The 14,081-nt window shown below is 43.2% G+C and overlaps 1 protein-coding gene and 1 pseudogene across 3 annotated transcripts in view; both read right to left on the bottom strand.

Moving 5' to 3' along the window:
* Positions 1-202: 202 nt before the first annotated feature.
* The window catches only part of LOC126532320 (uncharacterized), a 559,184-nt gene continuing 545,305 nt past the window's right edge, over positions 203-14,081 (bottom strand). For all 3 annotated transcript variants that reach the window (XM_055071431.2, XM_050180012.3, XM_055071432.2), the window contains 2 exons: positions 10,687-10,948; positions 203-7,107 (listed from right to left, as the gene is read on the bottom strand). In XM_055071431.2, the coding sequence (XP_054927406.1) occupies positions 10,718-10,948 (231 nt within the window). In that variant the 3' untranslated portion in view covers positions 203-7,107; positions 10,687-10,717. The remainder of the gene's footprint in view (positions 7,108-10,686; positions 10,949-14,081) is intronic.
* On the bottom strand, positions 10,999-13,414 carry LOC140218638 (tigger transposable element-derived protein 4-like; annotated as a pseudogene).

Consider the following 14,081-nt stretch of genomic DNA (forward strand, 5'->3'; position numbering starts at 1 on the left):
CGAAAACTGCCAATCACTGTAAAGTTTGAAGCTAGGTCATTTGAGTAATTGGTTTTATTTTTTGTAAAACATGTATACTAAACCAACGAGGCGTGAGGGTAATGTTTGCTATAGGAACAGAAGCAATATTTGTTTCATAGACATCATAAAGCATGTTGCCAGAAATCTACACACTACAAAAATTTCAACTCGCAGCCACAAAAACCAGTTCTTAAGTTTTATTTTCATGTGCAGCACTACTACAAAACAAATGTGTGTGATCAACCACACTACAGCTCAATGAAAGAAAGCTTTTTGGATGGTACATCAATGTGAGGACACGTACACTTCGAATAAAAGTAGGCAAGCTATGGGCTACTATGTCTTGGCCACTGACAAGCTGAGAACTTAGAAGTTAACAATGCGGACCACAATGGTACACAAACAAAAGTGACCACAACTTGCTAACTAGACTTAAATTTCTTGAAAAAAGAGAAATGTCTAGCATCAATGGCACCTTCAGTTACCTGCAAACCCGAGTGGTTCTAAGCAACTGTTTAAAACAGTGTGTAATATGCTCTAAAATCTACTGTTCACAAAGGGCGCACAACAATTACACATACATGTGATGCAACATTCGAGAGCTAGCTAGCAGATGTGGGTGCTCGTACATCAATGGGCCACATACTCTGCCTGCTGCATTTACCTGGACTGTTGCGTTCTTAGGAACAGACACTGAAAGTGGTATGTTTGTATGTATATACTTAAAATGTTCTGCAGACTTGTCCACACATGAGAAAGTCAAAAGCTCACATGAGAGGGAGAGCAAATATTAACAGCCACTTTTATGATAATGTATCAAAATGTTACAGTAGACAAGTAGTGAAATGTGATATGATGATAATTATCAGCCAAGTGCCTTGCTATCATTCACAGAGGTCTCTTACCTTCAGCCATAAGCACCTGTTAAGTCAATGCTTTTTGATGCCAAGGAGACAAGTGCTGTGTAAACAGCAAACTCAAGGGAATGCACAAGGCCTGGGCTTCGATTCCATCCCAAAGGTGAACCATTATACAAGCATGTATATGTGATCCCTGGGTGCAACATGCATGCAAATAATGCATACTATACAAATTCTGCCCCATGTGCAAAGCACTTTGGATGCTGCTGTAAGAGTAGAGAAAGATATGTCTCCTTTACCATTAGGCACTACCCACTCAGAGGCAGATTTGGCCACAAAGCAACATCCTGCAGCCTAAAGCATCAAAACGCTGAACCTACAATTAATAGAAGTAGCTTTTACACAAAATCCCTTTTTCTTTTTTGTTTGTTACAACTGAGGTCTACAAGTCTGGCAATCAAAATTTGTTGGTTTCGAGAAAGAAATGCCTGGAATCAACTTATCAAAGTGCCATTAGAGAGTTTTAGCCCAGCGGATTTACGGCCAGCGGAGCGGAGCGGGCGAGCGGAGACGCGACTGCGCATGCGCTCCACGCTGAGGCGGCCAGCGGTTTTACGGAGCAGCGTTTACGCCCGCTGGAAAGCACTCCCCAGCGGAGGGTATACGCAGCGCGCGAGCGTGCGTAAGCGCGCGCGGGCGTGTATGGGAAATGCAAGATGGCAGCCGCGAACATGAATGCCGGCAGTTCTGCATCGACGACGCCGACTGCGGCGCTGACCCGTACATTAGTACTCAGTATATTATTAACAAATAATGTACTGAGAACATGTAATATATCTTTATTCAACATTTCTTGCATAATAAAGCAAGCGTAATTCAAATTCATTTCTCAGTAACTCCTATTCGGACCACTAGGTGGGGCAGCAGAGCGCCCCGCTCTTTACCCCGCTCGAGTGGGTGAGTGATCCGCCGGGCTAAAACTCTTTTTTTCGCGAGCCGCTCCGCTGGCGCAACGGTGGAGACCGTGAGCGGAGCGAAACGTAAACCCGCTGAGCTAAAAGTCTCTATTACTGCCACCTTAAATGCTTTACCACAGGACAAATTGGTCTGGAATAACAAAAAGATTGACCTCAAGGCACACATGTTGCTATCTGGCACTGTATCAGCCAGGGAGCAGTAGTCATGGCAACTCAACCGCTGCTGGTTTAATTGCTTTACATTTGCCATGAAAATACCGCTCTAGCTTCACTGCTCAAGCTGAGAACAAAGAACAAAAAATTAAAGGGAAGGAATGCCAGTTCTTTGCAGTGAATGGCAATGCAGAAAGGTTGCGAACACAAAATTACACAAACCAATCATTCAGTCACATGCACATATTGAATGTAAGCATGTTCTCACATAGTAAACATGGTGATATAAAGCATTACAGGCTTTGTTACAACGAAAGGAACAATGCACAAAGATGTACAAATGCACTTCATGGAGCACTGCACAGCATTAAAGAGTAATGGAAGTGGCGCAGTTTCATGCTGACAAGGCATGAGACTGGCACAGATGAACGTCTTTAATGCACTGCTTTTTTAGTGGTAACACAACTTCAAAGGTGTTCTCCTTTGTATAAGGGCACAGGTGTGCCACCCAGATTCAAAAGTGCAAATTTCTGCAACACTAACTGCTGCATGAAAGGGATTCATGAAGGTTGATTAATGGGCAAAAACACATAGAAGTACTACACAAAAAACAATGTTAAATGTCTGGACCCAAGAATGCCGACAAAACAGTGATTCACAATTACAAACGTAGCAAACCAAAACTATTTGTTGATGTTTGTCAATGAATCTCGAGTGCTGTTTTTAAGTTTCCACATTGTGAAGCTATCTACAAAGCTAATTATCAACTGACATTTGTGATCAAAGGAACAATAAAAAACACTGACTACCGTTAAACATGTACCACTAATAGACAAAGCAAGTAGATGTACTGTACACTTTTCTGACTTAGATGTATGCAGTAGGTATTAAGGGGGCTCTCGCACAATGCCAACCTGCTCACACAACTTGCAAAAAAAAAAAAAAAAAAAGAACTTACAGCCCTATGCAACATATTCATGGAATTGTGACAGTCGTGTCCGAATAACTCGTAAACAAATTTTGAGCACCCACTGCTTTGCACTCACATGGCATGTTCGCCAAGTGAAGTTGTGTGCTGACAGGCCTTGCTTAGCTGACCGCAATTCACAAAGCAATATAGAGAGCAGGAATACAGCACCAGAAAATATTTTTCATAGGGTTCTTTGTGTCAGTATAAGATATTGAACAAACACTTGAAACGGACGAAGTAGTTGCTGTGCTCTAGCAGCGCTACACAGATGCCTGGTGTGAACTCTAGCGTAATGCAATGCTTGTGTGAGCACTCCTAGGTTTATGCAGACACAAAAGCTGCCATAACTGCAAAACAGAATAAATTCCCAAAGGCTGCCAATAGGTAGCTTTATTTTTTTAACAATCACCTTGCAACTAATCGTCATCTATAATATATGGTCTAGAATAATATGCTATGCTAGTATCATAGTTTTGAACCAGATTCAATCTTCTAGCTACCAGTTATGATACCATTGGTAGAATCAGCTTCGAGACATTGTGGTTACCAGCATAATATTGCAGTGTACTGCATGCACTCGGCTTATAACTTCTTGCTGCACTGCTATCCTCCAGGCTACTGTGTGCCTGCAGAGGACTATGCTCCTACTAACACAGCAGTTGGCAGCCATGTGCGACCACAACGAATGCTCCTCCTTGATATGTGAGCATTGGCTATCTGTCAGTACACTGCTTTTAATGAGTCTTGCAGCTACCTTGAACATTTTTGGTGATGCTGCTGGGCTGTACAGCCAAACAGAGCAAGTTCAGTAAAGGTGGACTGAAGTGCTTGAAAGACAAGGTGCAGAAACAATGTATTGAAGTGTCAGATAAGGGCCACTTGTAGCAACATTGTAATGCTACAGGGCACATAGCAGAATATATACCACAATGCATCAAATTTTTATGGTGAAAGCACTCCTTTTCTAGTCATAGATTCAGCTTGGTGTAACTGCAAGGGTGGCAAAAACTGCGTAATTAGCAACTTTGCTTTGAGACCTGTTATGTAAAAGTTCATGTGTCTTAGCTGCCTTAATTTTCTGGCAAGGATGTAATGCCCAAGAAGCAATAGTGAAATATATTATGATGGAAAAGTTAACTGTATGATCTGATAGTGCTACATAACCATACCTTGCGTAAGCAGTAAAGATGTAAACAAATTGAAGTTTAAAGCTCGCTGGCTTTGTTAATGAAATGCAATGCAGAGCTCTTTGGGGGAATTGATGTCATGATTCTTAGCATGACTCCTCATTACACATATTCCACATGACAAAACATAACTGCAAAGTGTCAGTGTCATACTTCTTCTGACTTAGATACAAGCAACTCTGCACGGTGTACAGCACATACAAGTAAACATAAATAAAATTTATGGTTCTCAGTTTATTTTGGATTCATTTCCAAAGCAAAACTGGTTATTTATCCAACTCTAAGCAATGCAAAATAGCAGCAATAAATGCCCACAGTAAAAACCACACAGTTTAGAAAATGATAACATACACAGGCAACGGTACAGTAGCCGTTAGACAATTCGAATCTTATAATGAAAATGGCAGCAAGATGTGATGCTAATACTACACTGATAAGTGGTACGTAACCACATCTATGAAAGTACAGCATACACCTTGGATGAAATAAGTTGAAAAAGAGAGTAAACATCACAAAACAGAAAGGCACTCATTTGTAGAACACAGATGTTGCAAAATAAATGTGCATCAGTAAGAATGTAAAAAAGTGTAACTCATAACTGTATAACAGTTATGGTGACTTGTTGCAAGGGCCGAATGTTGTATTCAGCTGCTTAAGCACCAAAATGGAAAAGCAAGAAATGCTACAAAATTTTCTTTTTGCCGAATCAAAACTCTGACATTGTGATAAATTACGCAGTAGTCTCCCATTAAAGTGAACACAAAGGGACCATCGAACTTAGTTCAGCTTATCCAAAGTTTGGCTTAAGATAATCCACAACACCTTATGGTTTTGTCCACATGGTTATCACTAGTAATAAAGTACTAAAGTTCCTTTCAAAGGAAACAATTCCAGCATAACCACTATTATGGTGCTTCAGTGTAGCGCCGCCATACTATCACTGCTGTTCCTGCCACCTATAGCCATGTGCGGCACATTTTGTAGCAGGCATAATACCAGCAGCTGGTCAGTAGCAACACAGTCTTGCTGCACTAAATCACCAAACTTCTTTCACTGTGAAGGAGTTATTTGTTTTCCTGCAATTTTTGAGACAGTCTCTTCAATTTTATTATCAGAAAGCTTGTAATGTGTCTCAAGAATTGGATTAGTGTCCCCAACATGTGTGCTCAGATGCAAATAAAGCCCAAGCCAGAGGAACTGCAAGTCTGACTGTTTCCGAAACTAGTGTACACGCAGCTGTCCTAGCTCATATGTTTTCACTTCGAAACACTAAAGGTCAAACTACATGTACGCTTGCCTGAGTGCGAAATTTCGCACCCACATGCCTTGCGTTTGCTGTGCCTCACTAGGAATGGTGGTTTGAACCTACAGGACGTGCCCCAGCACGCATGCGCTTGGCTCACATTTCCGCCTTAGTAGACGCTATTTTGTATTTTTGCGAGGCAGCCAGAGCACCGATATTTGTCTGGAGAAGATATCTACGCTCCCGCCGCGCTTCGGTGCGTACAATCTGCCCTACACCACCTGCGCATGCGTAAGGCATGTGGGCGCGAGCTTTAGCGCGCCAGCACATGTGCATGTAGTTTGGCCTTTATGCTTATCTCAGCTTAGCTACGACTGCTCTACCAAATCCATGATGACCTGATCATTTTGCCATTGTCCTATTGTTCCTTGCTCCTGTTGTGACAAGATGTGGAATAGTGTCACTGTCCTCAAGGTGAAAACAATTGCTTCATTTTCTACTTTTGCTTTTTTTCGATGACTATCACTTAGTTCAGAACAATGCACTGACAGTACAAGGTGCTCTTGCAACCCCAGCCATTTTGGTATGTTGCACTGGAGACTTATCGGATTTGACAGTGTGAAAGTTGTTTACGTTCTTCAATTTTGTTTGAAACTGAGCATATGGACAGCCGACCAAATTGTTTGTTCAGCATGCCTTGAGGTTCATCTTATTGGGAGACGATCACATAATTAAACAAAAATCAAATTTTAGTAAGAAAATGCCAATTGATATGTTTATATGCACAAGCAGCAACACAATATAATGAGCCTGATATCTGTGATACGGTGGTTTCATACACCATTCTACAAGTCATGAGCACTTATGAAAGAGAACTGTATGAATGTTGGAAGGGAGCTAAGCTATACAGTGCAACTGAAAAAATTATCAATCTTGAACAGTTACTTCACAGAATGCAACATTCGCATAGGCAGCAAATAAAACGCAAGCTGCTTGAAATCTTAAGCAAAATATAATGCGCACCTTGATTGAGCGCAGCTCAAAAATGTGGTTAGCTTTAACTTTTGTGGTAGTTCTTTATAATGATTCAGTGACACTTAGCATGGGATGACCGAAGTCATAAACAGAGCAACTTAAAGAGTCAAAAGAAACAAGCAAACAAACACACACAGACACACACGCACACATAGAACAAAATGATTTACACTGAAATATGAACATGAAAACTTCTGAAAATTACACCAAGTGCCATGACAGAAAATTCACATCCATGATATCAACGGACATTGCTGCCAATGTATACAACAGGGAAACTTACACTCACGTAATCAACAGATGCTCCTGCAGACAAACCGAGTTCAATGCTCAGGTTTTCCTTTTGATGATGTGAGACTAGTTTGCCCAACTATCGCTGAAGATCGAACACTCAATTTTTCTTCCTTTGCTCATGACTGCCACCATGCAGCACTCTGTCGGCTGGTTTGTCCCTTGCCAAAGTTCGAATATAGTTGGTGTAGGCTTCCCTTGAGGCTGAACAAGCGTATCATGCAGAGTACAAAAGGGGTAGCTGTCACATTTTCCCTCTATGGAAGAAGGAGCCTGGGACTTCGTTGGCTTCAGTTGTCATAGATGATAACCGGGCAAGGCATCTCCTCTGCATGTCACACTGTGACACCCTTGAACTCCAGCCTTGGCACTACAGTAATCAAAGTAGACTGTTAATGCCGGCATCAACTCGCTTAGTGCAGAGAAATAGTAAGCACAGGGGCACTGCAACACTTTTTGAACACAATAAGAAAATGTTTACCGTTTATAGGCAATAGTGCCGTAAATATGCGAGCCAGAAACTATTCCACTGCATGTATCAGGGAGCTTACAATCTTGCATACAAGATTGCTCTCTCCTGCGGCTCCCTTGAGAAAGCTTGTGCATGCTTACACACTCCTACAACTTTCCAGCAAACGGGAGAAGTGATACGCTGACACGTCCTGCCCATCCTATCACCTTTATTGGAAGCCAACCCTGAAGGGGTACCACAAGTGCACTGCAGAAAGAAGGAAAAGCAAGAAAGGAGCAACACGCCAGGCATTATTATTGGTGCAAGCCCAATTGAGAGGAAACGTTGTGTTGAGAAGGAATTGGGCTCTTTACACTTCTGTTATTATTAGGTTATAAAAATTTCTTCGGGAACACATTTAAAGGCATTGCACCAACTCAAGTGTGTTCTCAGTTGTGAAACAAAGGAGTTGCAGGGCCCTTTTAAGAATGGGAAGTTTTGAAAGCAGTATGGAGCTGCCAACGTACATACAATATTGCACGATTCTACTGTGCCACCGATTGTAACGCGCAGACCACCAAAATAGCCCCCCCCCCCTTCTCCCTCCCGCCAAAAAAAAAAAAAAAAAAAAAAAAAAACACACACTTGGTGCTGATTTTACTGCGCGCATCAAGTAATGAAACCTGAGTCGACGTGTACCGTGTGGAAACGATTTTATGGAATCTACGAAGGAACACAGACACACACGAAGCTAAATCTTAGCAGCTAGTCGCTATCCGTGTCTAATGACGCCTCCTCTCCGCTGTCTACTGATCACAGAAAGTCATTTTCAGTTCCATTTAATGCATTAGCAATGCCACACTTCTTGAAGGCTCGCGCAACCATCGTCTGCAGGAGGGCATTCCACACTCTATGGACCCACCTTGCGACGTCTTCGAGCGTCGCTTTCTTCAGACGACCCGTTTGATGGCACAGTGGCTAGCTACAGTGCACTCAGCTTTTTTTTTTTTTTAGTAAGAATCGGCTTCGTTTTTTATATTGAGTAGAATTAGTTACGATTGTAATACACATGCGAATTTGAATGCATCTTTTATTCAAAAAAAGGTGCTTGTTAGAATCGTGCAAATAAGGTAGATTCGAATCACAGCAGTCGTCACATTTCAACATCAAAGTGTATGTGTAGGGGCATAGCCAGAGTACGCTTTAACCACTTTACCCCTTAAAATTCTTGAGCAGCTTCTTCACAAACAGCTGCCTTCCTCCTAGCCACAAATACCTCTTTTTTGAGTTTACACGTGCTTTCCACAACTTGAACCAAATTGGTAAATGTACACAAAGATGCTTGATGTGTATCAAGCCACAAACTCAATGAGCCATGAAATAGGTAGCATGGGTGGTCAAATTGTTATCAAAACTTGGCCTGGCATAACAGGTTGGCATACTCCCTCACGAGCACACTGACTCATATTCGCTCCAGAATGATATCACAGATGCAGGATAGTCTGTGAGTGTGTGACAAAAGGTGGGGTTGGATCTGGGTGAATGGGAATTAGTGTTGATGGAGGTTGAGTGGATGTGAATATAAAGACAAGTGAGCGCTGTGAAAACACAAGCATCAATGAAAGGTGGCAACACCGAGCTTGAATGGATGTCAGTACAAAAGTGAGTGACTGTCAGCGAACGTGAGTGGACATGAGAAGTGTGCGTGAGTTTGAGTGGACATGAGTAATAGCATTAGTGGGTGTCGCTAAGTGTGAATGGAAGTGAGCGAGTGTTGGCAAGTATGTGTGGGCAGGAGCAGGAGCGTGAGTGAGTGCCGATGAGTGTTAGTACATAAGTGTGAAAGAGCATATAGCAAGAAAATTATATTGGTGAATCAGTATGAGTCAGAATCCACTTGCTGTGCCAAGCAATGCTTGATGCTGGCTTTGGTAGGCACTTAAGCTGCCCATGTAAGCTGTAGCGCTGTGGCTACTTACTAGTTCATTAAATATTAAACTTGAGGTGACCAGCAGGACTAGGTGAAAGCTTGATCAGCTGGCCAATTAGTGTAGCCTACTGGTAGCAGACAAAAAGCCTTAGAAGATGGTCATATGAAGAAAACTAAAATTTTCTTTGTAATGAACTGAGCTATTCATGATAAACACTATTCCCTACAGTACCTATAAAACTACCATATCCACTAGCATAATGATCACACTTCATTGTCAAAAAAATTGCCACAAATTCAGGGGTGCGATCATTATCCGGGTAACCGGGTAATGTGGGAAATTTTTATTTTTTCATCCCGCATTAGCTGTGGGATGACAACAGTTCAACAAATAGGTGGCTGCCGCTGTAACAGTGAAGTACACCAAAACAAAAATGGCGGCTGGCTGAGCAAGCCGAACGCGCGGAACGAGCTGTTTTTTCTTTTCGTGAGTACATTACACGCATTGAAACAGTTTCTTCCATATCAGTAATGAATAAAATCGTTATTATCGGCAAGTCTGTGGCAATAACATAGCCATGTCCACTTTGAAGGGGCAGGGACAGCGATGGGCGTGCTTAGCTGCCAGTGACATAGAAACACATGGCAGGTATACTGCGGAAATTGTGGCATTTGTCTTCACTACTATGCCAATACGGCGTGTTTCCACTAAGGGTGGGCGAATATCTTAGCTCAGTTACAAGTGTCGGCGTACGAATAGGGTAAACGCATCAGTGTAAACGTGGCTACTATCGTTGCCGCTCGCGATTTATTGCGTGCCTACGAGTGCAGACGAGAAGAATCGAAAGGCGCCTTTTTTGCTGTTGTTGTTGACCACAACCATTATAAAGCCTACAAATAATAAAGCCAAGGCAAGTTTGGTTGTAGCTTTTTTTTTTTTCATGGAAGTATGGAAAGTGATGAAAGGAATAAAATGGGGCATCTGCTTAAGAATGTTTGGTGTGTGCAGACCGCTTGGTATGTCTTGAAGAGTCGTTTGCGTAGCATTCGACAGCATTCGACAGATGGTAAGCGCAATCATCATTAGCTGGACTTGGCACGCGACATATCGCTGCAGCAAGTTCGGGTTGCGATCATTACACGGGAAAGAAAAAAAATCGAATTTTGACGCCAAAATTCAGGGGTGCGATCATTACGCAAGTGCGATCATTATGCAAGTAAATATGGTAATTCACATGTTACAACCATGAGGATGCTACTGTGATCAATAAGGGTGACTGACATCACTGAAGCACCTCCTGAAGCATCTTTGGCAAAGAATTGCTTCTCTTTGTGCCAGTGTTATCTGCAAGGGAACTCTTGAATCACAAAAGTACGAAGGGCAGGCCTCTAATGTATTCTAAGCTTCTCAAAGCTACAGGCTACCACATAAAGGCACTTGGTTGGAAATCAGTGCCTAAGGGCTTCACTTTCACATCAGTACTTAGTTTTGCACAGATACATTGACCACACAAGATGGTGCGCTGGTCTATACAACTACAGCCCAGTTGTTCATCGAGGTGACCTACCTGCCAAGGCCAATGAAGTGAAGGAGACTGTTCAGTCCTTGAACTTGTGCCTGGAACGGCTAGCAGGCGCGATGTCGGCCTCACTGAGGAATTCAAGGTAGCCTTCAGCACCAGTGAAGATGACATCCACCCATATACGCATGGCCTCAGCCGTGGGCGCCATTAGGTGGAAGGTGCGCTCATATGTCTTGACACAGAATGTCACACGTGGATTGGGACTCTTGACAGAGTGTAAGTGGTCCACATAGACCTCTTCAATGGCCTGCACAAAATGTAAAGCCATCAGAGCAGAAGTAAAAACAATGCGCGCAACATCGTGCAATGTAATAGGCAATCATAAAAGAAGCCCCAAATAGATGCAGAACAGAAAGCAGAGCTATCGCGTGACTAAAGAACAACAGCAACATGTGAGCTGAGGCTAATTTTAGCATTTTGTGTAATGTGTAAACTGCAGGCCTTTGTGCAATAAAGCCACATTGCATCAGTCTGTGAAATGCATGTAAAGTAGCCGATCGATTTTCCGAACCTGGAGGGAGCCATAAAGTAGTCCGAATAAAATAGCAGTCCGAAAAATCCGCGAGTCGCAAAACCAAACTCTATTCCAGCTAAACTGGACTGAAATAGTCGCGGATGGTACCTTGTTTTAAATTCCTGCTTTTTGTAATGACGTCTGCTTGCATATGTGGAAGCGTCATGTTCTCGTTATATGCACTAGTCAACAAGAAAGTTGACAATGTCTTGCAATGATGCTTGTGAGTGGCCAGGGGTGTCGGAGTCCGAGTCGCTTTGCAGTGGTGTGGTCACCTGCCGCACGATCTTGTCATCCGTAAGCTCCGTGCACAACTCGTTGTTGTCAGTCGCGGCAAACTCGTGGAAAGTAACAGCAGCGGGAAGGTCTATCCCACTGTTGCACAAGTCGGCAATCAGCTTCTCGCCGGTGTCGATGTCTTCAGTGGTGCCGTTTGCCTCTTCGGTCACGGGCTCTTCAGAGTTGCAAAATCCAGCATGGCTAAACCAATTTGCAATCGTCGAAGGCTGAACAGCCTTCCAGGCATCTGCTAGCATGTCAAGTGCAGAAAACAGCTTAACGTAGTACGTTTTTTCGTTGTCAAAGCACATGAGTGTGCGGCCAAGTAAACAGGCCCGGTAGTGCACCTTGAGGTTTTTAATGACCCCTTGGTCCATTGGCAGGAGCACACTCATTGTATTCGTCAGCAAGAATTCAAAACGAATAGCCTGCAGGTTGTTTATGGCACCATGCACCCTGCCAGTTGTCTATGACTATTACTACTTGCCTTTTCTGGTGCTCAAACATCCGGTCCAGACGGTGGACATAATTTTCGAACAAGCTTTGTGTAATCCAGGCCTTTGTATTGCTGCTGCACCGCACAGGCAGGCTCTTCGCACCCTTAAAGCAGTGCAGGTTTTTCGCCTTCATTATCACAAAAAAGGGAAAGCTTCTAGGTGTCAACTGCATTTGCCCCCCAACCATGACAGTTACCCTCTCCTTACTATGCTTCCCACCAGCACAAGCCATATTAGTAAAGAAAGTGAATGGTCCGGCAGCATTTTGAAGACTAGGCCTGTCTTGTCACAATCAAAGATATCTGCAGGAGCATACTCTTGTAGCAGAGCCTTCAACTTACTTGTCCGGTAATCCGTGACAGTAGATTGATCCACAGCACAGCTCTCCCCACAAATTTTCTTGAAAGAGACTCCGTGCTTTTTCTTAAACCCATGGATCCACCCATTGGTGAATTTGAAGTCCCGAATGCCCATTTTTAAAGTGACCATCTTGGCTTTCTGCTTGAGCATGTTGCCCGAAATGGGGAGGTTCTTTGCTAGGACTCCTTTCAACCACAGCTGCAGGGCCTCTTCAAGCTTCGGATGTTGTCCTTTCTGGCCTTTCTGGTCAAACTGGCCAACAGCCAGTTTTGCAGTGCAACTGGTCGACTGCAGACAAGATTTTTTTCTTCGTTTTTCGCGTAATCAGACAAGGTCTGTTTGGAGATATCAAACTCCTTCGCCACATCGACTTGGGTCCGTCCTTGCTCGTTAAGCCTGATGATGGTGGCCTTCTCGTCCAGCGTCATGGTCTGATGTTTTCCACACTTCTTCGACACATTCGGTGGAGGCGGGTGAAGAGCAGGGACCAAGGTGTCAAAAACACGTCGGTGTTGTGCTGAACGAACAGCCGCAAAACACTGAAATAAAATAACGATGATATGTTGTACGGCGGCTAGTGATGGCAGGCAATGATTTCAATTGCCCTGTACTGGATAAAAGCCGGCGGATCACTGCTGGACAAAAATGCGTGCGACACCACCTACGACACCAAGGCAAACCTGATGATGATGGTGGTTATCGTTAGCATAACCTGGCGTTCATAGGTGATGTCCAAAACTGGCCACGCATGACCTGTTTCCAGCTCTCAAGATCACTTCCACCGCAGGCTACAGGCAAAAGCGTGGCCTTTAAGACAAGGTGTTTCTTACAACAGGCCCCACCATTGCCGCGTGGATTTGGCCTTGCTAATCAAATTACTACCGATTCAAGCCACTTCACGTCCAATCCAAAGCTAGTCAGGCGGCTCAAGATTCAAAATGGCATCCTTTCTGACTCATAGCGCTGGTCTGCCGGGGCAAATTTTGTCCGGAAAATCGAACTTCTGGCTTTATGTTGTCCGAATTTTTAGAGTCCAAAGAATCAGTCGGCTACAGTACAAGGAAAATCTGACCATTGCAACTACAGCAAGCACTCAATTAACTCAGTTGCACTACCTGAACATATGCACAGAGCATTGCATGGCATGTAAATATTAATTTGATGTGGTATTATGTGCAGCATGCGATACTGCACATGTGGCTTCGCAGAACAAATTGCAGAAAAGTGATAAGCTAAATTTCTAACAGTAATTGACATCAACAAGCAAGCACTTGCCTCACAGTGTGAAAAACATTCAATGTCACCCATACATGCCTAAGGTGCCGTATGAGATGTGATTAGGTATGTGGTGGGTAAAGGTATGGTTACATGTCTGAATAGCTTTCTATTCCTTTATCGGTTTCAAGGAAAGCAGTGAAAAGCAATTATGTGGGCGTGTATAAAACATAGTTGTGATATAGAACATAATTGTGGTATTGGTAGCACGTCAGAGTAATATATAGTACATCCAAAGCAAGAACGCAGCTGCCTGAAAGCCAGCACACAAAAGAAAGCTTCAGTCAAGAGCCCATCAATGCAGTCTTGCATATCACAACATGGCAGTCACTGCATTCATGTACAGTAGGCGTCAAAAGTTCACAGACCGCGCAATCTTAAAAAAGCTAATATTTTTGCAGTCTGGCCATGCAGCTTGGTAGTATTTCAATTTTCAGCCTATACTAGCATATGTG

This window comes from Dermacentor andersoni, chromosome 5 (genome assembly GCF_023375885.2).
Source record: "Dermacentor andersoni chromosome 5, qqDerAnde1_hic_scaffold, whole genome shotgun sequence".
NCBI lineage: Eukaryota > Metazoa > Arthropoda > Arachnida > Ixodida > Ixodidae > Dermacentor > Dermacentor andersoni.